We start from the raw sequence: 27,285 nt of genomic DNA, 5'->3' as shown, positions 1-27,285 counted from the left end.
GGTCGTGGATTCGATCCCTGGCTGAGTAATACCAAAGACATAAAAATGGTAGTAACAGCTGCCTCACTTGGCGCTCAGCATTAAGAGGGAAGTATTAGGACTGGTCGGCCTGGTGTCAGGATAATGTGACTGGGTGGGACATCATGCTACATGTCTGCAGCGTGATGTCCCAGTGCTAGACATCACTATAAACTGCTACTCTGCAGACATCACAGCAATAAGACTGAAAAATTGTTAAAGCTACCTGTGAGTTCAAACACTGACTCTTCCAAAGATGATAATTAACTTTTTACACACTAGTGTTCATACTTTGGAGAAAGAACGATTATTTTTTGATGAATGAACAAATATACAATTTTTAGCAACCATGCCTCAATCATGTTATATCTGAATTTGTTAAACAGCAAATCATCCTAAATCAGGCTACATTATAAAATACAAAGGACAACACATCTTCCATTTCCCCAGTGACCTGTGTATATCTGACACTGGCATTTCAAGCTACATGTTACACAGCATAATACTTTAGTACCAATGTTCTGTTCCAGGATTTGACATTTTCAAGTACAGACAATTTCACTTATTACTCTATCTTAAAGAAATGGTAACACTTGTCTAATCATAGTTTACTCTGACCCATCCCATCCCATTTTTAATATTTGGAAATTTATGTTGTGGTTAGGGGTCAGATTCAAAGTCATCACCGTGTTCTGGTGACATAAGGTAGTGAGATTTGTGCAGTCATGTGACTAGCAATGTAAATGACGAGTACATGGTCAATTCCTATCGTTGCTGTGGTTTAGTCATATCTGACAGCAGTTATAATATTCACAATTTCTCATAAAACAGACCTTTTCCCTTTTGATTTCAAGCAGGTATGACTCAATCTGACATCATTTAAGTTTGCTAGGCCTGCTGGTAAGCTGGTACCATATGCTGCCATGCATGGCGGCAGCAAATTCCAATTTTGCAATAGGCAATTGACAATGACTACATACCCCAACATAAATGTCCATATACCAAAAGTGGGTGGGAAGCGTCATAGGAAACTCAAATTCCCAATCTTCCAATCCTAATGCCATAGGTTGCCATGATCAGACTACCTTAACATAACTCTGATCGAGTGAGTGTTTTCAAAAATGACACCGCTGCTGGCAGGTGGAAATGTCTGCACCTGCAGTCGCATTGCTTTTATTGTCTATATTAATGGTGTCACATCACAAAAAAAAAAAAACGTTTTAAATCATTTATGCTAGAGTTAGAATATATTTATTGCCCAAAGTTTAGTCACACTACACACAAAAATAATACTCACATGAGGGTAAAACTTGACAAAGTCATGGGATATAGCAGGCTTTAACCCAAATAAGCAATTAAAATCTAAAACACTAAATGTCATTCTACTGTTTGCAAACAGATTTTACTGACAAGCTGGGTTTTTTTGGTACCAAGATTGATGGCTATGCAGGATTGTTAGTTTTATCACATTTGATTCCACAATACATGTACATGTATTTGAATCTTTATTAAACTAACATATTAAATATTTAATCATGCATGCCTTTCATGCTTCAAATGTAGCTATTACATCACTTTATAAGGCTACTTTCCTGCTGTTGATGGGGTGACCTTACAAAAGGGGAACAACTGTACTTCTCTTGCAGATAAACAGGGTGGGTGTTCAGGGATGGGTAGCACCTCTGGTTGGGGGAAGCAGTCGTCCTTCTGGGATAACTCGCCCAACTTTGGTCCCCACTTGGCACTCAGTTCTCAACTGTGGCTCCAAGAAGCTGTGGCATGTACAGCGGCCACATGCTGGAAAAGGGCCTCGACTGGCCGGCTAAACCAAGATGAGGGTAACTGACGAGTCTTAAACTCTCGGTGAGTTAGAATGTGTCTACATAGCAAGTGAAGACTGGATTTGGCAGCCTCCATGGAGGAACCACCATCTGGTCAATGGGCAGAAAGGCAATTCCCAGCAAAGCTCCATGGAGCGCTAAGAGATCAACAAGACACGCTGGACATCCTGATCATCCACTGCACTCAACTCCATCTCTGGCCGCCTCGAATTTGTCATGCTGCTGGACTCTGATGGTTTTGGGCAAGAGAGTGAGGTCAATGAACTGCGCAACTCTCACTTAAAACAAAGTCACCACTCAAGTTACTCTTGTCACCCACCCATCCCATTTCACCACCCACTAAAGTCATGTGGCAAAAGGCAAGTGATGAAGCAGCAGGTGTAGGTACACTGGCAGCCATATCCACAAACCTGCATGCAGGTGGCTCAGGCCATTAGGGTCGTTCACCACTGACACGGATCAGCTGTGGAGTCGGGCAGCCCCTTGCGTGACTGAGAAGCCCTCTGCAGGAATGCACTATTCACCTCCATTGCATGAGGAAGGGGCTAGAAAAGGTGCCCTAAAATCGCCTGCTCTTAACCTCCCTAGCCAGCTTATCATGGCCGGTAGGGACCCTCCTCCAGCGGTCAAAGAAAAAAGACACTTGGCACATGGAAGGTGCACACCTTATTGGACAGAGACAATGCAGAAAGACCCCAGAAGAGAACTGCCCTAATAGGAATGGAACTTGCCAGATACAATGTGGACATTGCTGCCTTGAGCAAGACCCAGCTTGCAAGAGAAGGCAGTGAAAGGAGCCCCTGATACACTTTTTTTTCAAGTGGCCGAGGAATGTGAACAGTACCATAAGATTAGAGTCTGCTTTGCAGAGAAGACATCACTAATTGGCAAATTGGCCAGACCTCCCAAAGGAGTAAGCTATATACTTATGACCATGAAACTCCCCCTCTTGTCTTGAAGAAAACACCTAACCTTCATCAGTTACTACATTCCAACCATGGCCAATCTGGATGGAGCAGAAGTCAAGTTCTATGAGGATCTTCACTCCGTCATTGCTGACGTTCCAATGGCATATAAGCATGCCATTCTTGGCGACTTCATTGCAAGAATAGGCTGTGATGACGTTGCCTGGGATGGAGAGCTAGGAAAGCATGGAGTGGGTCATTGTATCAGCAACGGTCTCCTTTTGCTCCAGACTTGCACCGAGTATGAACTACTGATCCCATATATAGTCTTCCACCTCCCTACCTGTAACTGAACATCATGGATGCACCCTCACTATAAGCACTGGCATCTCATCAGCTACATCACTGTCAGCAAAAGGGACAGGCAAGATTGTGTGTGTCCAAGTCCTTGTATGTTGCCATCTGCTGGACATACACCGCCTCATCATCACAAAGCTCAACATTCACATTCAGCCCAAAAGACGCCCACAGGGAAAGAATGCTCCTAAATGACTAAACATCTGCAAGCTGAAATGCACCAGTACCAAACAGTATTATCATGGATGCCCCTGAAGAAACCAGAAAGCACCAAGACTGGTTTGATGAGAACTGCGACGAGATCAAGCAGTTGCTGGATAAGAAACATTGCCTCCATCAAACCAACCTCAACAACCCAATGTACACCTGCAGGAAAGATGTGTACTGCAATATACGCAGACCTGTACAGGAGAAACTCCATCAGATATGAGACACATGGCTGAAAAACAAAGTTGATGAGATCCAGTGCTATGCAGACAAGCATGACATGAAGACCTTGCAAGAAAGAGGTGCATGGATCATCTGCATCATCCCCCCTTCTCAGCGCAGATGGGAACACACTGATTGCTGACAAAGAGAAGATTCTTCAATGATGGGCTGAACACTTTGACAGCGTCCTGAATTGCCTTTCATCCATAAATGATGAAGCCATCAGCTGACCATGAAAAAAACTGAAGAAACAGTGTTTTGTGATGAAGAAATTACAAAGGAAACTAATCAGCAGACAGAAAATGACAATTTAAGCGAAAATAAAATAGAGAAAAAGCCCACTGATGTTCAGGCAAGTGGTAATCTTGTTGACAGTGATGACGATGATAATGATGATGAAACTCTGAAAAAAGAAACTAACTTAAGTATTCAAATAAGAAACAGTTGAAACAGTGCTCAAAACTTCAGAAGAAAATTGCCGAAAATACTGAGAAGTTAGAAAACATTAAAAACTGGATTGGTCACTATTCTGTGCGGAATGTAAATAAAAGAGACGAGACCTCAAAGAAACACTTGCATGCATTGCGTGGCTTGAAACGATTAGTCAGCAGGCAAGAGAACCAAATAAAGATGATGACTGAAAAATTGAAAGAAATTGAACTAAAGCTAGCAACTGTGACTAATGAGAACCAAGCATCAGATGACAGAGCAAGTAGGAGTTATTTCTGAGAAAAGAAATAGTGAGAAATCAAAGATCTTGTCCCTTCAGAAAAGCAACAGTTATTTAAGAACTGAAATTAAAAGTCTCCGCTTCAAATTGAAACAGAGACTCTTTAGTACCTGGTGATGCTGAAAGATGTAATGCCAAATTTGACAACTGTGAAATGATTAGATCTCAAATACTAGACAAGGAGAACAAAGTAGCAGAAATTGAAGAAGATATTGATGAAATTATAAATGATATTGATTAACATCACAGTATGCTTTAAATTAGGTCTTGCAACATTGTTTCAATCACAATTATGAATAAACGTTGCATTTTTGTTGATTTTGAAGTTGTTTTACTCGTATATGAACTCTTGCTAATATGATATATTTGTATTAAGTTAACTGTCATAAAAGTTGTGAAATTTTTATATGATTTTCAGTTGTAAATGAAAATATTAAAGTCATACAACATATTTAATGACAGTAATGCATTCTGCAGGAAAAATGCAATCACAATATCAAATTTCATAATAATATCTCAACAAATAAGAAAGTTATAACATTTTTAAAGAAATCAAATTTTACTTCGTTTCCTTGACTGCCACATAATCTGAATATATTTACATAAGACACAAATTCTAGAAATTTGTAAATATTTTGGAACTTAAAAGTAATATAACTTTTTTCTAATAGAGATATTTTAAAACAATAAACTGTTTTGAAATGCTGTTAAACAGATCTATATGAAGAAAGCAAGTGTTTGCAGTTATTTCAATATCAAAAAAATGACTGGGGTTGCTACTTATCCCAATTATAACACCTATGGCACATACTGTCAATGATGTTATCACCAGTGTACCTGTCTGATGATACATTTAAAACTATTCTGCATACCTTTCTGAATGGAACTAGAGAAGACCTGATCCGTTGCTCTTCTTTTTCTTTGTAGCCTTTCAGTAGATGTCTGTAAAGACTCTTGGCTGATGGACAATGTTGGCTGTTTTCCTGTTTGCATTATATGGGAGTGTTTATATTCCTCACTGCACCTAATGGCTGATTTTCTCTGATACAAAATATTACAATATTTAGTAACTGATATTCCCTGACATGAAATTCAATAATAATAATTTAGATAATTGCTGAATGAAAAACAAACAATGGGATGGTCCAAATATCAATTGTCAGATCTCTGTTAAATGATGATGCAGACTAAGCACTGCAAACTCCAATTCATCAACATCGCGTTGCATAGTTTCATATCAAGCGAGCTAAAACACAGAAAGATTGCTACAAGTCCTTCAAAGGAATTAAGGCACAGAAAGAAATGTTGGCGGGTCAATATTAGCTATGCAATTTATTTGAAATTCAATCATAATTAAGGGAATGCAAATAAGTTGGTCTGTCACTTAAGGGCTGTAACACTGCTAAAAACTGTGAAACATTGCTTTCATTTTCTGTCAAGGTCTCAAAGAAGTCAAGCTGCATACCAGATTTTGCACTGTGCAGAAAAGGGCCTAAAGAAAATTGGTCAGTAATCTTTACTTTGATAACAAGAGTCCCTCAAATGGAATGGCAGTGTACTAGACATAAAGAATGACTATGTACAAATTCAAGACAAGACTATTTCCTATATTTCACCACTTAGTGTTGAAATCATCTCTGAAAATCTTTATCGATGACAAGATGTTGTGCTTGCTGATGTGGTACACAAATTAGCTTGGCACCTTTTTTATTTGCTACAAAGTAGTTTTTATTAACAATCTTTTAGTGAAAATGCCATGTCATAATAAACATCCATTAACTGGGAGCACGGACATAAAGATTTTTAAGGTAGTCATTGTGGAAGCCATACTCCATGTGCAACAGTCACTTCTTCATGTAGGACCATCAAGGAATCATAAAAAGTATATTGTTAAAAACCCTGTGCTGATATAGCAAATAATTTTGAGGGGAGTAGACACATAAAAAGCTTGCCAGTAGCTTTCCATGAGTTGGTTGTTCTTCCTCCACAAATTACACTGGCCACCATGTATATACCATTATACTGGCCACCATATATAACCAATCATGCACTGGAAAATGGCATTAAACTGTAAACAACAACAATAACCACAATTCAGGAGACACATCACTAACAGAATTTACAAGAACACTGCTGTGATAGCCATATTGGACATCAGATAAGCATCATTTTACTTTGAGACTAACTAGATCAACCAAGAAGTCTTGCAACAAACACACCCATGCTAACATTAGTTTTTAGTCATGCAGAGTTGTGATAACAAGATTTTTATGATGGCTACCATGACAGCCATACTGGATATTAGATCAGCACTATTTTTTAGGATCAGCTAGATATCATAATAAGTCTTTTAACAAAATCACATGTTGATAAGACCATCCAATAAGTAATGATACTAAGATTTTCAAAATGGCTGCTATTGAGGCCAAATTGGATATCAGACAAAGACCATTTACATTTAGTGCCAACTAGACATTCTAAGAAATCTTCTAGTAAAACCCACACTGATCTTACCATCCCATAAAAAATATTGACAACAAGGCCTTAGATTGGCACAGTTTCACCTAGGAACAACCAGAAATCATAAGAAGTCTTTCAGTGAAAACCCGATGCTGACATGACCATCCCATCCATAACGAAGTAGCAATAACAACATATTTGTGACAAATGCTGTCATGGCCATATTGGAAACTGAATGGTACCAATTTCAGTCAAGGCCAACAAGGCTTTAAATAAAGTCCTTGAGTGAACACCCCATGCTACGACCATCCACTAAGATATAATAGTAATAGCAATACTTTCAGGATGGTTATTATGGTAGCCATATTGGATATATGAGTGGCATCCTTTTCATCTAATTCCATCTAGACCATAAGATGAGCAAGTATGTGAAGTTTCAAGGTAATTGCCTCCAAGTAGTTTACAGGGAGTAGCAAAATGTATGTGGGTTTGCATTGGCAAGCCAGTGATGTTACTCTAGTTACGTATGAGCTCTATCATAGGGTGGGGTCATTACGGCTTACTAGTGTATGTGAAGATATCCATATTTATTAGTCTACTATTTAACTTTGAAACCTTGCATAGATTTAGGCTACGGCTTTAATTAAGAAACATTAATATTTATTCTTCTACTTGATTACTTCAAAAACTTGCATGGATTCATATTAAACAATCTGAACATTTTTGAAAGCTTCCTCTAATTATAGCTGCAGGTTTTAATGATTTGTGACAATCACTAGCCATGGGAATGAAATGATTGTCACATTCCTCACTCTCAATTATTTGCAGTTTGTACATTCAGTAGATATGTGTTATTGACCAAATTAAATACCTGTGAAATTTGATCAACATGTGTCCCCACTAAAATCACAGGTGGTGGGATGACTGTGTAAGATGTTGTAGGGGAATGTGCAGAATTCAACTTTTCTGTTTCAGGTGGTGCACAGGAATGTACGGAATTCATCCACATCTCAACTAGCTCTAAAAAAGGCAAGAAACAAAATACATCATAAACATTCAAAGCATTGACAGAATCATGTATATCTACTGGCTGACAAAATATTTACTAACACAATACTGACTTAGTTTTTGACAGACTTAATTGAATGTGTATCAGAATGAAATGACTTAAAACTAAAGAATCTGAAATTCCTGCTTTTGCCGGACATTCCCAGTAGATCAAAGAATGTGACCACAAACTCTACTCAATCAGATGTCATCGTGAGAGTTTTGATATATCTCATATATCAGTTAGTCTTTAATTTGTCCTTTTAACTGCCAAATAAACATCTTAATGAAGTAAAATGAAAAAGTCACCAAGTCAAGTTTAAAAAGTATTTCTTTCGCAGGCAATCAATATAGATGTTGCCAACTAAGCTTTCCTAAGATTCAAATGTATGTATTGTTTTCTGTTTGTCAGACAATCAATCAAGGTGTCACTGTCTAAGCTTGTCTGGTCATTTTGTTTTCCCAGTTTATTTAAAGGCTCTATAGCCACAAAATACAAGACAAATAGAGGTCTTACTGCTTATCTGCACAGCTTAAAATAAATTATGAAAAGCCTAAACTCAAATTTAGGAAAGACAGGTACTCGCAACAATAACTGACTTTACAGGAAATGACTGTTAAGTAGGTATTACACATTTTTAAGCAGTAAGTCAGCTGATTGTTAGCAGTTACAACTGAAAAACAGTGGAGTGACATATAAATACTATTGTTGGGGAAAATCCTGAAGTCCTTATTTCTGAATGAAAATAATATGAAGAAATAAATAGTTCAGGAGGAAATTACTTAACCATAGAAGAATATTACTATCATAAAAGCAGCATCAAATCTGGAGCCAAAAATGACACATTTTGTGGTGCAATTAATAATTAATTATATCAATCATTTCTTTCTTGGCATGTCATGTTTTATCTCCTTTAAATGCTTTTATGTTGCAACTGACAATTATATGGTTATTATATTAATTTTTCAAGATCAGCCGTATGGAATCAATCCTTTAATCAACTCAAAATTCTCTTCTAAATATAACTGAGTTCTTACAATCTTAACCAAGAAATGTTTACAGTTGTACAAACGAATGTGATTATTTTTTGTATATTGAAAAATATCTTTTATCTGTGTCAAATTCAAGATAAATGAATTTAAAGATGAGACGAAGCCCAGCACGTACCATGAACTTTGCATTTCACTTTGCCCTCAGTGTCAAAGTAAAACTCATCTTCTACAATATCAGTAATTTGTCCACTGACATCTGAAACTAACAGGTAAATGGCACGTCTTGTCAGGAACATCTGGTGTGTTGTGTAAAAGGCATACTGCCCTGCAAAGTCCCACATTGTTAAACGTGCATACTTTCTTACATCCTGCTTTGTTTTGTCTGGATTTTCTTTCAACAGTTTTAACATTTCCCTCAATGGATCTGTCTTATGACTTTCAGTGGCATTACTTTCTCCAGGCATCATGTTATTTTCAGACTGGGTGCGATTACTCTGATCTACCGTGGAAGGTGGTTCTTCTTGAAGACTAGCCGTAGATGAAAGATTCTGGCCAATATTCTGTTGAAAAGCCCGGTGATATATTACCTCTGTATCATTGTTATCATCAGCAACAGTGACAGTTGGAGTGTGGTCAACTCTCTCCTGTTGAGGAGAGCATGCAACCTGTTCCTGATCTGCAGTGCTCTCACTCGTTTTGTAATTCTCATTCAAAACGTTAACAAGGCGCTGTAGTTTATAATCCTGTTCTGAATCTGAAAGAACATATATTACAATTGAATAGTGCTTTGCAACAAAAAATCAATCTGGAAATGAAAAATAAAAATACAACTTCAATGATCTTTTGTCTCTCCACTACATGTGGTGGGCCAGATAAGCCTCTCCATGCTACTGCAAGTTTAAATACTGTAGTGGTGGTGGTGGGGTAGATACCAAGCAAATCAACACCAACATTCTTTTGGTACATGTGTACCTCCACTTCATAGTGGTTGACAGGGAGTGATTGACAATAAAATAGTCAATGCATTAAGACTACCATTGGTATGTATGGATGTATGTATGGATGTATGGATGGATGGATATATGTATGTATGTATGTATGTATGTATGTATGCATGATATGTGCATGCATGTATGTATGTATGTTTGCATGTATGTATGTGTGTGTGTGTGTGTGTGTAATGTAAAGTAATGTAATGTAAACAGCATCTCAGTACAATAACTGCTACATGGCACCAAGAAAAAGCAAAATAAAAAACATGTAAAAATGAGGATTGTACAAGAACTTAGAAGAAACAAAACCTCTCAAACAAATGTAAACACTGCTAGAAATTAAAGTCTAAAAATGATGCTCTAATTTTATAAAATGCATACACAGAAACTCGTTGTAAGCAATAACTGCCCTTGAAAAGACTACGTCAGCGATTAGTAATTATATAGCAAACAACGCTTTATCATTAAGCTGATTACAAGTTTAACTAATGCAAACATAATTTCAACAGCAATTAAGCATTCAATGCATGTTTGTTTTGAAAACATTGCCTAATTAATGCCTTTTCCTAGTCACCCCATCTTTAGATGGTGCATCATTTTGTGTATAATAACTCTTCCTTATACTTTGCAATTTATATGCTGTAGTAGCCTTCAAATAAAAAATGGACATAACAAGGCAAAACGTTTAAAAGGCACATCCATAATATGCAAGAATGCCACTTGTTTCTTTATTCTACAGTACACACATCCATAGCACATATTTGTGTTGGTCTATTCATTTCATATGAAGCTAAAGCAGTTGATCTCGGCTAATAAGGCCTTATTTCCCATATAGCACAGCTAATGATCTTGACTAGTTTAATGCAGCATGATAATGGCACTGCTGTACCAAGCAGCATCAATCTTTATAAAAGGCTTATATTACAAAAATATGACTACATTCATTTGGAAAAGGGACTCAGCTGTTGGAATAATAATTTGTTGTTAAGAATGCAATGTATATGTACCAGTAGGAAACAAAATCACCATAATCCTTGGGATGTTTTACTGAAAGTATCTGTTCATATCTGGGATATCAAATCGACAGTCATGTTGATTTCTATTCATCAACTTGTAACATGGTATTTTTACTTGATGTTTATGTGTCAATCTGTTTTCTGCTCAATCATGATGGCTTAATCGTTTCCAAGATAATCTGATAAATACTGTAGTGACTTTGCAATGTGACATTTAATAATCAGCTCTAGCCTCAGTTTTCGTACTTGTAAAAAAACTTCAATAATCACAAAGCTTTCAGTGGTAAATCAGAGTGGATGGTTGTACTAATATTAGTACCCCTACTTCATGGATGTACCACATGGCACACTGTAGGTGGGTGGTTGTTGTCAACATTTTTGATCATATTAATTTATTTATTAATACCTACATTTATCCCATACCAAGAATTGGTTGATATGATTATTGAGTATATTCCATACTTAAATATAAAATGAACATAAATTATCATTTAAACTCTTTAAATCCATTATGTTGTGAGGTGAAATAGATGAACACTTATCATAGGTACAATCACCCTCATTTCCAGATTTGGCACATTTGGAACACCAATGTCATTATCATGTTTCAAAGGTCCCTTATGATATTACTCATTTTTAAAGTTAATTTTTCACTGTATTGCACATTTTGACCATTTAGACATATGTTCATTTTTTGAACACTTTGCTAATATAATAGGTCATGTAGGTTTTCAATCACAGTTATTAATTCCTGGTAAGGTTTAGTTTTATTGTGATTAATAGCATTTTGTATACATGCCATGCAACCTTTGCTTGAGGATTTTTTTATAGGTAGCTGTTACCCAGAAACAATAGAATTTTCCCCGCCAGATGCAGACTTCACTGGGGAGAATAAATAGGCTTGAAAGCATTTGTGCTAGGACCAGGTCATATTTCAGATGTCTTTGTTAAGAGTTCTGATTGTTTAGACCCTGGGTGAGAAAGTTGTTTTACAATTTTACTGCATAGTTGGTTTCCCTAAACACAGTAATTTTCAGTAATGTACTGTAATATACAGTAATGGATATGAAAATACAGCAACGAAGAAGAAATTTTAAAAATGTCGTAAGTTAACAATGCATATCTTGGTATGGTTTGTTGTTATCCATTGACATTAATATTAACATGGATGGTGCTTATGTAAAGTAACAGAATTCAAACTTGTATATATAGTAAGGTTTACTATACTATGATAACATACAAAATACAACCAGATTTTGAACTAAGCATTATTATATTTATTTGTGTATTTGTCCAGTTTGGTGAGAATTTATTCTTTTTATATTCTCTGTTTTGTTATAGAATATTTAGTTACTGTAACGGAGATGAAATGCAGTAATAGACACACAATTCACATTAATTGCAAAGATAATCCAATTAGTAGAAATGGCAGTGTCATGTATGACCAAACATAATTATCCTTTAATGGCATACTTCTAGATGCAACTTTCATATTTCATGTAAATAATTGGACTCAAGATGAAAAGAATGAGTCAGCTCAAATATACATGCAGGGTTAAAATCAGTGTATCCCCCAGGAGTGTAAAACTGAGGGTAAAAAAAATCTTTGGTGTAAGAACTGGGGGTCAAATAAAAAATGTGGGGGTCAAAAATATACTGACAAATTTTCATCCAACTCGTACTTTTTCAGCTTGAAATAGGACATTGCAACTTGCACACCATACGCTCTCTCTCTCTCTCTCTCTCTAAACATACCAATAAACCAACATGCGCAATTAAATTTAACAAACAAATGCATTGTCCATTCAAAAAATAATTTTATTTCATTTTTCTTTTAAAATTGTACTTTTAACAGTCTCCTTATAATCTTTTCGAAGCAATATTATAGAGCAACATATTACATACAAGCCAATACAAAAAGCCTAATAAATCTTTATAACCGAATGACAGTCAATTTACTGCCTGTCATAAAAAGTATACTGTCATCGGTTTCATTGTACTTCGTCCTGGAACAAATTTATCCAAAAATCAAGGAGGCTAATGATTCAACTTGTTTCTAATAAGATAAACTTGAACTTTAAGGACTTTCTTCTATTGCATCAAAGTTAAAAACCAACAATATCTGCAATGTCCCCCGACTGTGTAATCCAATAAACGCAATTGTCTCGGCAAGTTTACTGATTTCTTTGTTGCGAAAGAATGTCTTGGGTTTTAATGTGTTCTCCATATATCTTGTGGCGAACGAGGGCAGATTTGTTAAAATTCTTAAACCCTGTCACGAAAGGATTATTCACTTATGCAGTCTTCGCAATCACGCTATCATAAGTCACACCAGAAATCCTAATGGATGTAGCAGCAGAGGGGGGGAACCCTACAAAATATTTTGCTTAACAGAGCCCCCCCATCGAGGACATTTTAGATAGAGACCTTATTTTCACAAAATAAACCCTCCATTCAGAAAAACAACACAGAATGAGCTTTCTCTGCTGACTTGGAAGAGGTATATCGTGAAAATATCTACGCTACAACTATTTCTCGTACAAGGGTCTATGCTGCAAAAACTTCTCGGGGATGTTCAGCCCCTCTGCTGCTCTGTAAAAGTCCTGGCAGAGTTTGCTTGTCGTCGCCATTTCTGCTGCTGTAAATTAAAAATTTAAGTTAACAATAATGGCCAACATCGGAGAAGCACATTCCGCTAGACTAGCTCGAGAGCGACTAGAAGCAATAAAAAAAATTTCTTCCTGTACGAGATAGTGTAAGACAAAAATTACAAGCGCGGCAGCAAACACAAGTTGAAATTGCGACAGGTGCAGAAGAATTATTTAAACCCGTCACAACAGCTACTGAAAAAGCTGCGGCGATCACTGAAAGAGCTTTATTAGGAGATGAAAAGGGTATTCTTCCAGAGCTAAAACAAACCGCTGAGCAGACTGAAAAAATTGCTAGAAGAACCAAACAAACAAAAAAACTTTTACGAGATCTTCCAACTGATATAGCTGCAGCTCAACCTTCGCCCGTCGGCGAAGAAATACTTAAAGGCATTGAACAAATTCGTACTGAACTCGCGTCTAAACCAATAAAGGAAAATATTGGACTAATTACAAAATTTAGGGGGATTTTATTGAAGATCTTAAAAGAACTAAAGAAAAAGAATTGCCTGAAAAAATATTAACTAGTATATTTAGTAAGTCTAGTGTCTTAAAACCCGGCTTTGAAAAAGTAACCGACGACAATCTTATTAAGTGGATGTATCGCATATATAAAAACAAAAAACAGGCCAGAGATGATGATTTAGAATACAGAATTCTTGATGAAAAAATAAAAAGCCTTTATAAAGAGAAAATGAAACAAATAACGCACCAGCAGGGGCCTTCTTATCAACTTCCTCCACCTCTGCAACAGATAGAACAACAACAGTCTCTTTCGCCGGAACTTAAAAAAGAGAAGTATCTTAAAAAAGTGAGATCTTTATCTAAAAAAGACACAGGGACAACAGAAGAATTTTTTGACGCATCTGACACTTTAGCTACTGGCAGTGGTTTGGGAATTACTTGTCCTGACAACGTCGTCAATGATGTATCACGGTTAGAAGTTCTCATCGGAGGAAAACGCGCCGGAAACAACTCTCCGGAAATCATTAATGAAGCGGCTGATATCTGTCAGCGATTATTTCGCAGCGGCATCATGGATACTAGCATCTATCAAGAACTTATTGATGAACTCATGGACAGCGACTGAAAGTCTCCGCGATTAGAGAAATAACAATTAAATAAAATGATCGTACACAATTCCCATTGTAGGTCAGTCATGGTCAGGGTTGTAAATTCACGAGGACCCTTATACAGAATGACTTGTGGAAATGGACTCGGCGATGTTGTCAGGGGTTTATTCGCGAGAATGCCACCTAAAGCAATACCGATCGCAAAACAATTATCAATGAAAGCTATTGACGTTATTAAAGATAAAGCTACCGGCGCTGTTGGTAGTGCTGCCAGTAAAGCATTCTTGGCAATCAAGGACAGACTAGCGCGATTAATACGCAGAAAACCACCGCCGGTAAAATTACCAGTCACCGCAGATATGTCCGCAGATGTTAGTAAAGCAATAAATGAAGCCGCAAATCAAAAACTTGCATCGCTAATAGCCCCTGGACAAGGTCCGGGACAAATGAATACAAGTTTGGTGGCGGGAAGTGGTCTTCGTTTTAGACGATAGCTTTTATAATAAAATGTTTAAACGGGAATCCGACCCAGCATTCGACATAGACGAGCCGGTCCTTAAAAATGAATCGGTGCATGATTATCAGTATTATTCTTATGACGCACGAACCCCAGATCAACGAGGGGGGCAAATTGAACTTCAGGTCCAGGATACAAGTAGATATTTCCTGCCCGCTGAAGCATTCATTGAAGTAGAAGGAGAAATTGTAAAAGCAGATGAAACAGCCTACGGACCTGATGTTAAAATCGGTTTTGTCAATAACGGAATTATAGCCCTGTTTGATAGTGCTATCTACAGCATTGATGGAAAAAAATATTGAATCTATTTACAAGGATGTTGATGTTGCCACAACAATAATTGGTCTAGCAAGATATTCTGATGATTATACAAGATCAGCTGGTCCATCAATGATGTTTGCCAAGGACACTTCTAATTTTCCTAACAGTGATCCGTACAATATTAGACGACCAAGAAACTTTGCCAATAACGCCGACGCTGATGTATGGCCGGTGGTTCATGGCGCTAATGCAGAATTTAATTTAGGTTTCGCTGCACGTAGACAAATGCTGAAAGGTGATCGTAGAAATTTTTCTTGTGCGATTCCACTGTCGCACATCTTTGGATTTTGCAGAGATGTCAGAAAGGTAATTTTTGGAGCAAAACATACGGTCACGCTTGTTAGAAAAGTCAGCGATGATGATGCGCTATGGCGACCTATGGGTGACCCTGGTAGGGTAAACATAACAAAACTATCACTGTGGATGCCGGTAATGACTCCTTCAATTACTGAAGAACCACGACTGCTTTCTTTTATGGATCAAGGTGGTAAAATGCTGCTATCGTGGCTTACAACAACCACAGATAGTATGCAAAGTGCTGTTAATGGTTTATTTACATGGCATATAGCATCACAGCAAGGGGTTGCCACGCCGCGACATATTTTTATTGCTCTTCAGGACGTTGCACGGGTAAACTCGCAGACACGTTCGCATATGATATTTGATCAACTTGGTATCACTGACGTTTCTCTGAGAATAAACGGACATCAAGAACCATCCGAGAATATAATGTTCCATTTTGGTAACAACCATGTTGCACGTGCATATCAACGATTGACAAAATATCTAGCGCGCGATCTAAATATTGATACTGGTTTGCAAATATCACAGTTGGATTTTATATCTCTTTATCCAATCTATTACTTCTCGCTGGAGCTTCTTGATTTAACCAGACAGTCTGTCGTTGATATACACTTTCGGGCTATCGTGAATAAAGACCCGCCACCAGCAGGAACAGCCGCTATAGCTAATTACAGAGCAATCGCTGTTATACTTTCCGATAAAACAATGCTGCTTGAAGGTGCTGGCGGCTGAATGAGATTCGTTGATGCACCAGTAGAAAACTTGTTGTTTTCCGAAGATATGTAACAATTAGATCAATCGCGTTTATTATAAAAAATGTCATACAGTCACGTTAATGTCACTCTGACTCCTGGTCAGGCTAAGAAATTACAATCGAAGAACGCGAGCACATGTGGGACAAAAATAACACTAAAACACGATCAGCTAATGGGCGGTCCAAACAAACTGTCATTAACTAAAACCCAACTAAAACATTTCAATAAAGCAAAGCAAGCAACGACTGGAACTCAACTTGATTTCTCTCCTGCAGCTGTCAAGGACATGATTAAAACCGGTGGTATATTTCCTCTTCTCGCCGCGATACCAGCACTGATAGCTGCTGCTGCCCCCGCAGTTGCTAAGGCTGCCGCGTTAGGAGCTGTTGGAACCGCTGCTGGAATGGCACTAAAGAAAGCCACAGGGAAAGGATACAAAAAAAAGGGACGCGGGCTAAGACTTCCAGGAACTCCGAAATCATGGTACCCAAAACGGTTCTGAAAACCACACCGATGTACAATTTTGATTTGCTCGATGCTGTTAAACAATATAAAAAATTTCAGAGGTGTCTTTATGCGAGATCAGCTACCACGACAACCGAATAATCCACAAACTGGAATTATTAATCTTGATAACAGCAATGGTCCAGGATCCACGTGGAATTATCTATTTCGTTTCGTATGGGTTAGCGCCGCCAGTTGAATTTCTCCAGTATACAAAAAATATCCCCCTGTCAAGGACAGGGACAAAGTCAGGGTCAGGGTCAAAAGTGTGGTACTCACCGTTGCCAACACAAACACTGACCGATCCTCTGATATGTAGCCAACAAGTATTGAATGTTCTTGATGAGATATCAGCGTCAACCAAACCACCTCACAAAGTTGTGCACGAGTATACCACGGGTCAATTTAAACAGTTTCCTATCAAATAATGATTGATATCTATGGAAGATCTCTTCTCGAAACAAAGACAAAAAAAACGCGCTGATGCGGGTTTTTCAAAATATGTGACCAAAGATGAAATCGATAATCTTTTAAGTCTGACCGGGATAGACCCAGATGAGGTTGTTATTTTTCAAGACCGGCACGGAAAACTAAAAACCAGCGATATCAAATGGCATGAAATAATTCGTAGGGTATTGGAGCTACTCCGGGTAACATCCCTGTGTTCACTGATAGCGGAAAAATCCGGGATTCGCTGATATCAATCGCGGCGTTGCGAGATGATATGCGCAGCGTTGCTGTAAAAAAAGACCGGTGATACAATGACAGGTGAACTCAGCATGAACGGCAACAAAATAACTGTGTTAGCGGATCCAACATCGGCAGAAGATGCCACAAACAAAAAATATGCTGACGCGTTATTTACAACCGTCGGAGGCATACTCGTTACTCACCTAAAAAATACCGGTTATACAATGACAGGTGAACTCAGCATGAACGGCAACAAAATAACTGTTTTAAGAGATCCAACATCGACGGAAGATGCCGCAAACAAACAATATGTTGACGCAAGCGCTAGCGCCTTTGACGGTAAACTAACAACGTTCCAAGCCGAGTATGATGTTCATGTAAACGCGTTTACAAATCTCCGTAGAAACTTTAGAAAAACCAATGAGACCATGGATGAGTTCTTTGGTACTCCGCATGCCGTTGATATGAAGCTTTCTGATATCAAGACCAACACTGACACGATCAAACAAACACAGCAGGATATCGTATCGGGGATTCCTGAGATCGTTAACAAAACCAGTTTGATTAAAGTCCCCACTGGAGTAACTCCCGGGCATATTACCAACATAGTATACACGATATCATCTGGATTTGCAACATGGTCCCGACAAAATAATGCTATCAAATATACAGCAACTGTCACTGGCGTGTACAGACTGTCTGTGTTCAGTGCCGCTAAATTTGAAATCTTCACAACATATCCCTGGAGACATTCCACCGACAATTATTCCGGGGTTGTGACTATCATATTAAATAGCGTAACTGAAGAAACATTTATACTGGAATCCGCCAACAAGAAATTAACCGCAACATCTTACTGGTGGTGTTTGGAATTTGTAGCTGAAACGCCTCAATTGGTTACTGCGTAAAATAATAAATGACAACGACAGTGATGCAGTCACCGACAACAGCGCAGCAATACAGATATGATCAGGTACGCAAATGGCAGTCAGAGTTAAAAAATACCATCAACGAATATACAACAAAGGTAAAAAAATATAAGCGGCGTGTAACCGTGTTAGACACAATGGTATATTCGGTGTCAGCGATAGTTGCATCCACGGGTGTGTTGTTATCAGCGCTGACACCAGTGACAACTGCAATCGCGATTACAATTACAGTTTCAACATAACGACAATTGCAGGAGTTGCTAATATTATTGTGAAAACAATATCCTCGTGTGCGCTAACAAAATTGCACGAGTATAAAAAGTTAAACAGCACGGCCACGAGCACCTACTCGAAATTGTCTGCGCTGATATCATCCAGTCTTGACGATACAACAATATCAGATTCCGAATTCGTGCAGATGGCAACCGCGTAGAACGATTACAAAAAGAACCTCAATTTGAAATGACAGCAGATAAATAATGACAGAATTACTTCAGCAGATAGTCACAAATACAAGCCCGTCGCGAACATCTTTGTTAACAGTAACCTCAACTAAGCCAGAATTTAGTATTAATTTTCCAACTGCAATTCCAGTAAGCGAGATCGCGTTAGCACAATTACGAGTATATCACAGTTGGCCCAATATCAGATCAAAATCGTTTGGTGGATTGCCAGCAAATAATTCGTTTGTGTTTGCATATAAAAGTAACACCGATGGCACCCAGACTGGAACGTCATTGGGTTACCAACCGGGTCTTATCAGATTGAAGAGATCAACGGGGAATTACAACGTCGAATAAAAAAAATCACCGGGAAGGAATCAAAAATAGAAATAACTGTTCATGAGCCAACGCTGTCATCCGTGATCGAAATAAACACCCCAGACTACGCCGTGGATATATACAACAGTTCAATCAGAACAGTGTTAGGATGGCCTGAAGTCGCTCTACCAGCACGACCAATACTGCCAGCCCCAGTGAAATCTGATTATGTCACTGACAGTAAGTCATATCACGGAATTAGACTATCTATTTGGGTTAAAAACAAAACATCGTCCGGATGACAACAAACACGTGTTGCCGGCAATTACCGATATTTATTTTGGCGATAAAGACTATATTCGATGGTTGTATAGTAGGACTTATGACACAACAACTAACGACATTCACAATTTCCTTTCAGGGATTACCAAACTGCCAGGTTTTTATCCAAAGAGTTTGTATAGTCATTTTGGAGGGTCTTTTAACCTGGCAGATATCATCGAATATTTTAAACAAATCAATCGCGAGCATAAAACACAGCTAGCGCGACTACGGCAGCTGTTCCAAGAACAATCACCACGTAGCGAAATTATCAAACAAATCGAAATATTAAATCAACTTGCCTCCGACATGGAATATGCGAATTGGGTTGTAGTCCAGGAAACAATTAATTACACCGATGATAAAGATCGTCATAAACAACAATTTTTAGATGCCTACTCGTTGACAACAGCCACGTTGCCGAATTTTAAATTTCCCAGGTATAACGTGCCCGCGATGAGAAAATCTGTCACTGATGCTATCGATGAGTCCTTTGATGATCTTATTGCACAATACAGGCAAACACTACCGGAGCCAACTATCCTCAGACACGACAATAGTACTTCAAGTGACAGCCGGCATGCATCCCTGGGCATCGTAAACATCACTGAAGTGGTCGCGGTCAATCTTGTGTGTGATGTCATCGATGGCAGTTACAGCACGGACACGAGAGTATCAAATCAAGCCCGGCAAGGATTTATTCTTTATTCATTTACTCCGAAAGAACCACCTGGATTTCTAATCGTGCAAGAGCCAATCAATCAGGTCTATCTACGATGTCATAATCCATGGCTGACCAAAATAAATTTCGCGCTGACAGACCAGCGTGGAAATCCTTTTGATTTGCAAAATGAAACACTACATATTAGTCTCCTGATAAAATCAGGGTGAAATCCTAAGGGCTTTCATCGTAAAACGATTTTCAGTCTTAAGACTTTCAATCCTGACGATTTCCAAGCCTTTTCAATTAATAATATTATATTATAATAATGTCCCTGAAGAAAAAATGTGATGATGATAGCACTGATGTCACTGATGATAGCACTGATGATGATAGCACTGATGTCACTGATGATGATAGCACTGATGTCACTGATGATGTCACTGACGACGACGACGATAGCAGTAATGTCACCGTCAACATAAAATATATTTCAATAAATTATTTTAAACAAAAAAAATATATATATTTTCTGCAACACTGACAAATTCACGGCATTTATGGGATATTTACTAGTAATAATCACAGAAATCGTCTAATTTTTCAACCCTGATAGGGTAATTACTAGTAAAAATCACAGAAATCGTCTAATTTTTCAACCCAGAAGGGTACTTTACTAGTAAAAATCATGCGAATTTAGTAAAAAAAATATTTTTTTACTGACAATTAATCAAGCAAGTATTATATAATGTATCACCACATGAAATATTTTATACATAATAAAGAACTTCTTGATAGCGCTGTTAGAACCGGAAAAGTTACCCCGGAAAAAATAATCATTGATATATACTGGAATGACGATTTTATACTGACTGATAACCAACTTCAAGTATTAGAAAAAAGATCATATTGCGATCGCGCATTGCGGTATACATCAAATCCTTGAATATATACGTGTATTTAGATCTTAAATTTATATCTTAAATATGTACCACCACACCGGTGTTTTTGTGTATGACAAACAAGCACTCGAGCAAGCAGTCAAGGCTGCATTTACACAAGAAGAAATTAACGCTAGATTGCTTATTGATGAATACGGAGACGAAGATTTCTTACTAACACAGCAAAAGTTAGATAGTCTCAGACGCAAGCATATTATTTCAATTGCATGTGACAGAGATCAAATTCTCAATTATGCACACTACTGCATTAAACCCCACTGACTTATCACGCTGATGAAATCACCCTGACTTCGTCAAGGAAGTAAAAAAAAGTGATATATGTTTTTTTAGTTTCAATTTAGGTAAATCAAGGTGAGGTATTTACTTCCCTGATGCTCGACTTTATCCTTGATGAAATCAAGGTGCGGTATTTACTTCCATGATTTCGTTGCTGACTTCATCACTGACACTGTCCTTGACTTCGTCAAGGGACATACAATCCTTTAACTTCCTTACCCGGGTACTTATTATCTTCTTCATTTCATACTCGGCCGCCAGTGCCAGCCTAATCTTTTCAATTGCACGAGACAATGAAACAAATTCATTTATTTGTGCTTCTTCTACGGTATCCAGCGATTATATACAAATTGTTTTGAATTCTTTTTATAAACCGATACTGAACAGGAAGAATATAACCCCCTGCGCATTTAGCTTCATGTAGAGATTCAAAATCAGACATGATTGTTTCAGAATTTAGTGATAAATTAAATCCTTGTTTTTCTAATTTTTTAATAGCAACAATCACATTATTGATATTTTCGTAATTCATATTTATATATATTTTTATATATTTAAAAGAAAAAAATAGACACCACATCTCCTTGAGTCTCTAGGGTGTCATATGACATCCTACCAAACTCAGGAGCGGAAACACGACCCCCATGTGAACCCCTAACCTGTCAAATAAGTCTAGAAGGCCCAGAGGGTGTGTTTGCGAGCGACGAGACATTCCCCATGTGAACCCCAGGCTTACCTGATGATATGCTAGCGGGTTCATACAGGGACAACACACAACATATATTATTTACATCTGTAAAGCTTCTAAATTGCCACCGCATTTTAGCAAGCTTACAGTAGTATTGTATTTACACTATATAACTTATCCTAGGACGGTACAGACAGATGGACAGCACAACATATAGTAACCAAGGACGGCACAAATAGATAGTACTTATCCTAACTGAGTCATTTTCTACACTCAACAGCGGGGCAATACATCCCCTCAAAATCAACCCCTGGATGGACGCAAAAAGCATCCGCCATGAGCGGATATGACGAGACGGTATTGATTGCTGTTGAACTTTGAAGACTCCGTCTTCTAATAGGATCGTATCGTTTATAAACTGACTGATACTTGGAAGTTCAAAAATAGCTCACGCGATGGGCGTGACTTGTTTAAAATGTTTTATTTGGGGTTTTTTTCTTAAATATGATCATGTGGAAAATACAGATGAACCATAAACCCGAACAAGTACAATAAAATAAAGATTTCATCTGTGAAAAGACAATTACGCCTTTGTCCCTGACTTTGTCAGGAATAAAATCATTCTTGACTTTGTTGGGTTAAGGGGAAGTTATTTACTTCCTTGTGCACAAAAGAACCGTCTGCTCGTTGTGTTACCTGTAATGACATTGCACAAGGGGAGGGAACTAATTGCATGATATACCTAACGAAGTTATCTCCGTTTGAAAATCCGAGGATTTTAGTGATAATGAAAAATAATCTTTTGCTTATTTTTTGACAGAGCTGATTTACATATATTTTCTGCAACACGTTGAACCGAAGCCCTACAAATACCAAAATACCTGCCAGCTGCATATATTGATTGAAATATTTTTTCTTCATTTGTATCTAAATTTATGGATACAACTTTCTTGGCGCTATTATTGTTACGGCCAGTATTACCATCGCTACAATTTTCGCTTTGCGTCACAGCTCTTAAATTGGATAAACGGTTGTCGGTTTTGACGCCATTGATGTGATCGATCACAAGACCATCTTTGATTATCCCAAAGAAACACTCGTGCACAAACCTATGATTATAATAACGTCTCTTTCCAGCAGTAAATCTTAGATAGCCAGAATTTTCAACGACACCAACTGTTTTTTTCAATCTATGGTGCCTATCTATTCCCTCGCCGGATGCTTCATAGTTTTCAATGGTTGGATGTGGGACAAATTCTTGACTCATTTATATAATACTATATTTGTCTAATTTATAACTTGTCTGAAAACTTATTTAGATAATCGCGCTCGGATATGTCGCTGAATTTTTTATTGTAATATCGCTTGAGTTCCCGGTATCGCTTTCCTCCGCAGCCCACACATAACTGTGTTTTACCCCTGACCCCAATATCACATCGCAGACACGGTATCGGCCCTAAACTCCCCCGCCTGACGCTTTGGAAATGTTGTCCACAGAATTCACCTCTGCAGGATTTATTACAGCGAGTTGATGATTTTGTACCAAGCCACTTGCATTGATTCATATATATAATTTTCTTATTTAAATGTTTGCCTTAAATATAATATGGAGGAGCTTTCGAGGTTGTCTGCGTTTGGCACTGGAAGATTTGATCTTGACAGACTAACCCCTGATTCACGGAGACGAGCCCTGACTGATCTGTTTAATATTATCAGGAATGCCAAAAAAGAATTCCGCAACGATGGCGCATCTCACGTGTGGTCGTCATTTAAAATAATCCGCGACATTGACAGAGGCAATGTCATTGATGTTACAATGAATGATGCACGAGCGAAAACGATTATCGATTATCTCAATCAAGGTGGTCGAAAATATTTCTTTAAAATAAAATTTATTGTGCAAGCAGATTCCGATACCTGGATTATCCGTGACAAACGTGATCCTGTTCTTGTTAGCGGAAAAACCATTCTGTTAAGTAGTGGTTGTAGACCAGGAATACTGACCGGGATTGATAAACCATATTGCGCGAGAGCTTATCCTGTGACCGCGGTCATTTATGGAATCTATCCGATAAAAAAAACAAAAACTGATAAATTCATCCCGATGAGGTCGTCGTTGACGCTGAATTGTGTAGCCGAGCGAGTAATGGAACATTTTAAAAATTCGATGCGCGGAAACGGTCTGACTGCGTTAAGACAGTCCAAAATAACAGTGTGGGCTGAGCGGGTCAAACACACAGGAGCGTCAATGAACGATGTTGCCGAGCTAGAGCGCGCATTAAGATTTCCCATAACCGTAACAACGATAACATAGGAAGTGTTATACAAATCACGCTTGGACTAACGCGGTTACAATATTTCCACGGGATCGTGTTGTGAAATATTACCCCCTGGAGTTTTCCGACGGGAACATATTTGACTTTATCAAACAGATAAGCAAAACCGACACTGTATCAATGTAGTTGTTTAAAAGTTCCGAAGATTCCGAGTATGATCAATTCGTAAAACCCAACGGTGAATTATACCGGACGGAGTTGTTGCAACAACAAATGAAAAAACTCGCAGAGAAATATACGAAAGAAAACACTGAACAGTTATTGGTTAATTGTTTTACAGTTCCAAGTTTTGTCGCCCACGCTGCCAGAGAAAGAAATTCGTGGATACCAACACGAAGTAAGTTTCTTTCGGACATACAATTGAGTTGTGTCGAGTACAGGCACGGCGGGCTGTGGAATACCCGGTATGACCGCCGCGATATGATTTCCGTGGATATGATTGCTTGGTACCTGGGAAGCTTTCTCGGGATGGGCGAGTGACGCGAATACTTTAAGCGATTTGGACATCCCACGAACTCGATGACACGAGTTGCTATAAATGGCTCTTTACCCGACTTTGACCTGACAGGATTTGCCCGTGTGACGTCGTTTGAATTTTCCGTGGGACTTCATCCGTGCTGTTATGTTTGGTTTGGCAGACACTTCAGTGAAAAGCGCTGGGCACCAATAGTGTTATTGCGATATATGCGCGACAGCCGAATACTGGTATCATTGACTGTCAGTGAAGCAATCATATCATATTGACCGCATACCTCAGTTTGGTTACCAACACCGGAGCGTATCAGTGTAGACGATGTCATTAGCGAGTATGCACGAGAGAGTCCAAATACTCCCATGGATGTCATTCTCGGTGAGGCCCCTAAAATTCTTAAGATCAAACTTAGCAATAGTGAAAAAATAGCAAAAGATCTCGGATGAAGAATAATCGGTAAATTTACTCAAGGTGGTGCATATGATCATAAACTACATCACTCGCGGCTGATTATCGACGATGCTGAACTCGATTTTATAATTGCTGACGACGTTGCGAGAGATATATTTTGTAATCGGGAGGATGCTTACTTGTCCAACGGGGAAAAGTTGGGCACAATTGTAAGTTATATCGACGGAGAATCTCCTCAATACACACATTTAAGATCTTCGATGCTAGCTTATGTTTCTATAAATTTGCTATCAATTATAAATCGATTTCCTGACACCGCAGTTAGAGTTGCAACGGATTCATTTTATATCAGTAGCAGATATTTAGAATCATTGGCTCGTTTTACAAAGGGTGTCGAAGACTTTTACGATGAATCATGGAGTTCATGGAGAATAAAAGCGGAGATGTTACATGAATATTGTGAATCCGCTGATGTCACAATTAAGGATGATTATTGTAAATCAGAATTATCAGAAATGTCGAACGCACCATCTGTGTATGATCCAATCACTAGACACAAAACTGTTTATTTGAACGGGCCGGGTGGGTCTGGTAAGACAACTCGAGCGATTGAATTATTTCGAAATTCAGATATGATTGTGCTAACACCTACACACAGGCTCGCCAGGGAGATGAAACAACGAGGAGTCAATTCTTGCACTTATCACAGCTTTTTCAAATACAGCAGCGGTGTATGGACGTCAGATCAAATGGGAACAAAATATATTCCTGGGAAAATAATTTGGAATGAAATATGTACGGTACCGTCAGATACATTAAAATTGTTCCTGAATTGGCTGCTAACAGCAAATACTGCAGTGATAATGTGCGGCGATCACGGTCAGCCACCACCTTTTATTGGGCCATCTCCACATGATTGGCTGAGGGATTTTGTTGATTATTACGAAGAAGTGTCTGATGATCATAGAGCACTTGATGCAACGTTGAAGGAATTTAAAACATTAATCAGATTACAACCGAATAAAATTCAATGCGAAATTATGCGCGAGATGATTCCTGAAACTTCAATGAGCGACTTTTGGAAAACGTGGAAACCAGACGATTTGATAGCGACAAGTAGAAAGATAGTCAGAGACACACTTCAACAGCAGTTATTTCAGTTACAACAAGAAAAGTTTCCAATGCTGCCAGTGCCGTTATGTTATAGACCAGCTGATACACAGTTACAAAATATAGATGTTGATATTCCGGGGACAGAGTCAAGGAAACAGAATTTAGTATTGAATGATATTGTGCTAGTTTATATTTAATGCTGTCAAAGATGCACTAAAAATGAATAAATCCCCGTGGACGCTAGGATACGCAATGACGATACATTCATCTCAAGGACTAACTATCAGTGATACAACTGTCTGGATCATTGACAACCGCATCGAATGGTCAAATTTAGTTTACTTAGCTGTGTCCAGAGTCAGAAGAATATCTCAACTGCGAAGAATTGTCTTGGATGAGTCTGAAAACAACAGCGACACAGTCGCCAGTGACATAATAAGAAAAAAACTTGCTGGTTACAAACAGAGTCACAAAAAAAATAATCGCGATTTTGACCTCGATGATGACTTCGTTGTTACGCTGAAACAACAGCAGAATAATCACTGTGCGAGTTGTAATTGTATAATGCTATGGCAGTATTCAAGTAATAATCCAAGACAATTCACCGTAGATAGAAAAGATAACAGCCGCGGTCATACACGTGATAATGTGATGCTGACCTGCCTTGAGTGTAATCGACGTAGAGGCGCCAGCGCCTTGGGTGCAGGCACCCTTGGTGCTAGTTAAGTGATCGCGGTGGTAATTGGGTGTCCTCGG

The 27,285-nt window shown here is 38.2% G+C and overlaps 1 protein-coding gene across 1 annotated transcript in view; it reads right to left on the bottom strand.

Annotated features, from left to right (window-relative positions):
- Window positions 1-27,285, bottom strand: part of LOC149784636 (uncharacterized) — a 129,816-nt gene that overhangs the window by 87,002 nt on the left and 15,529 nt on the right. The window contains exons 2-4 of the mRNA XM_089932694.1: window positions 8,956-9,534; window positions 7,612-7,760; window positions 5,153-5,321 (exon numbers count right to left, since the gene is read on the bottom strand). Of these exons, the coding sequence (XP_089788820.1) occupies window positions 5,153-5,321; window positions 7,612-7,760; window positions 8,956-9,534 (897 nt within the window). The remainder of the gene's footprint in view (window positions 1-5,152; window positions 5,322-7,611; window positions 7,761-8,955; window positions 9,535-27,285) is intronic.

This window comes from Sinohyriopsis cumingii, chromosome 14 (genome assembly GCF_028554795.1).
Source record: "Sinohyriopsis cumingii isolate HCF-2022 chromosome 14, ASM2855479v2, whole genome shotgun sequence".
In the NCBI taxonomy this organism is placed as follows: Eukaryota; Metazoa; Mollusca; class Bivalvia; order Unionida; family Unionidae; genus Sinohyriopsis; species Sinohyriopsis cumingii.
The sequence above is the reverse complement of the archived record's forward strand: the minus strand, read 5'-3'. Positions and strand labels throughout refer to the sequence as shown.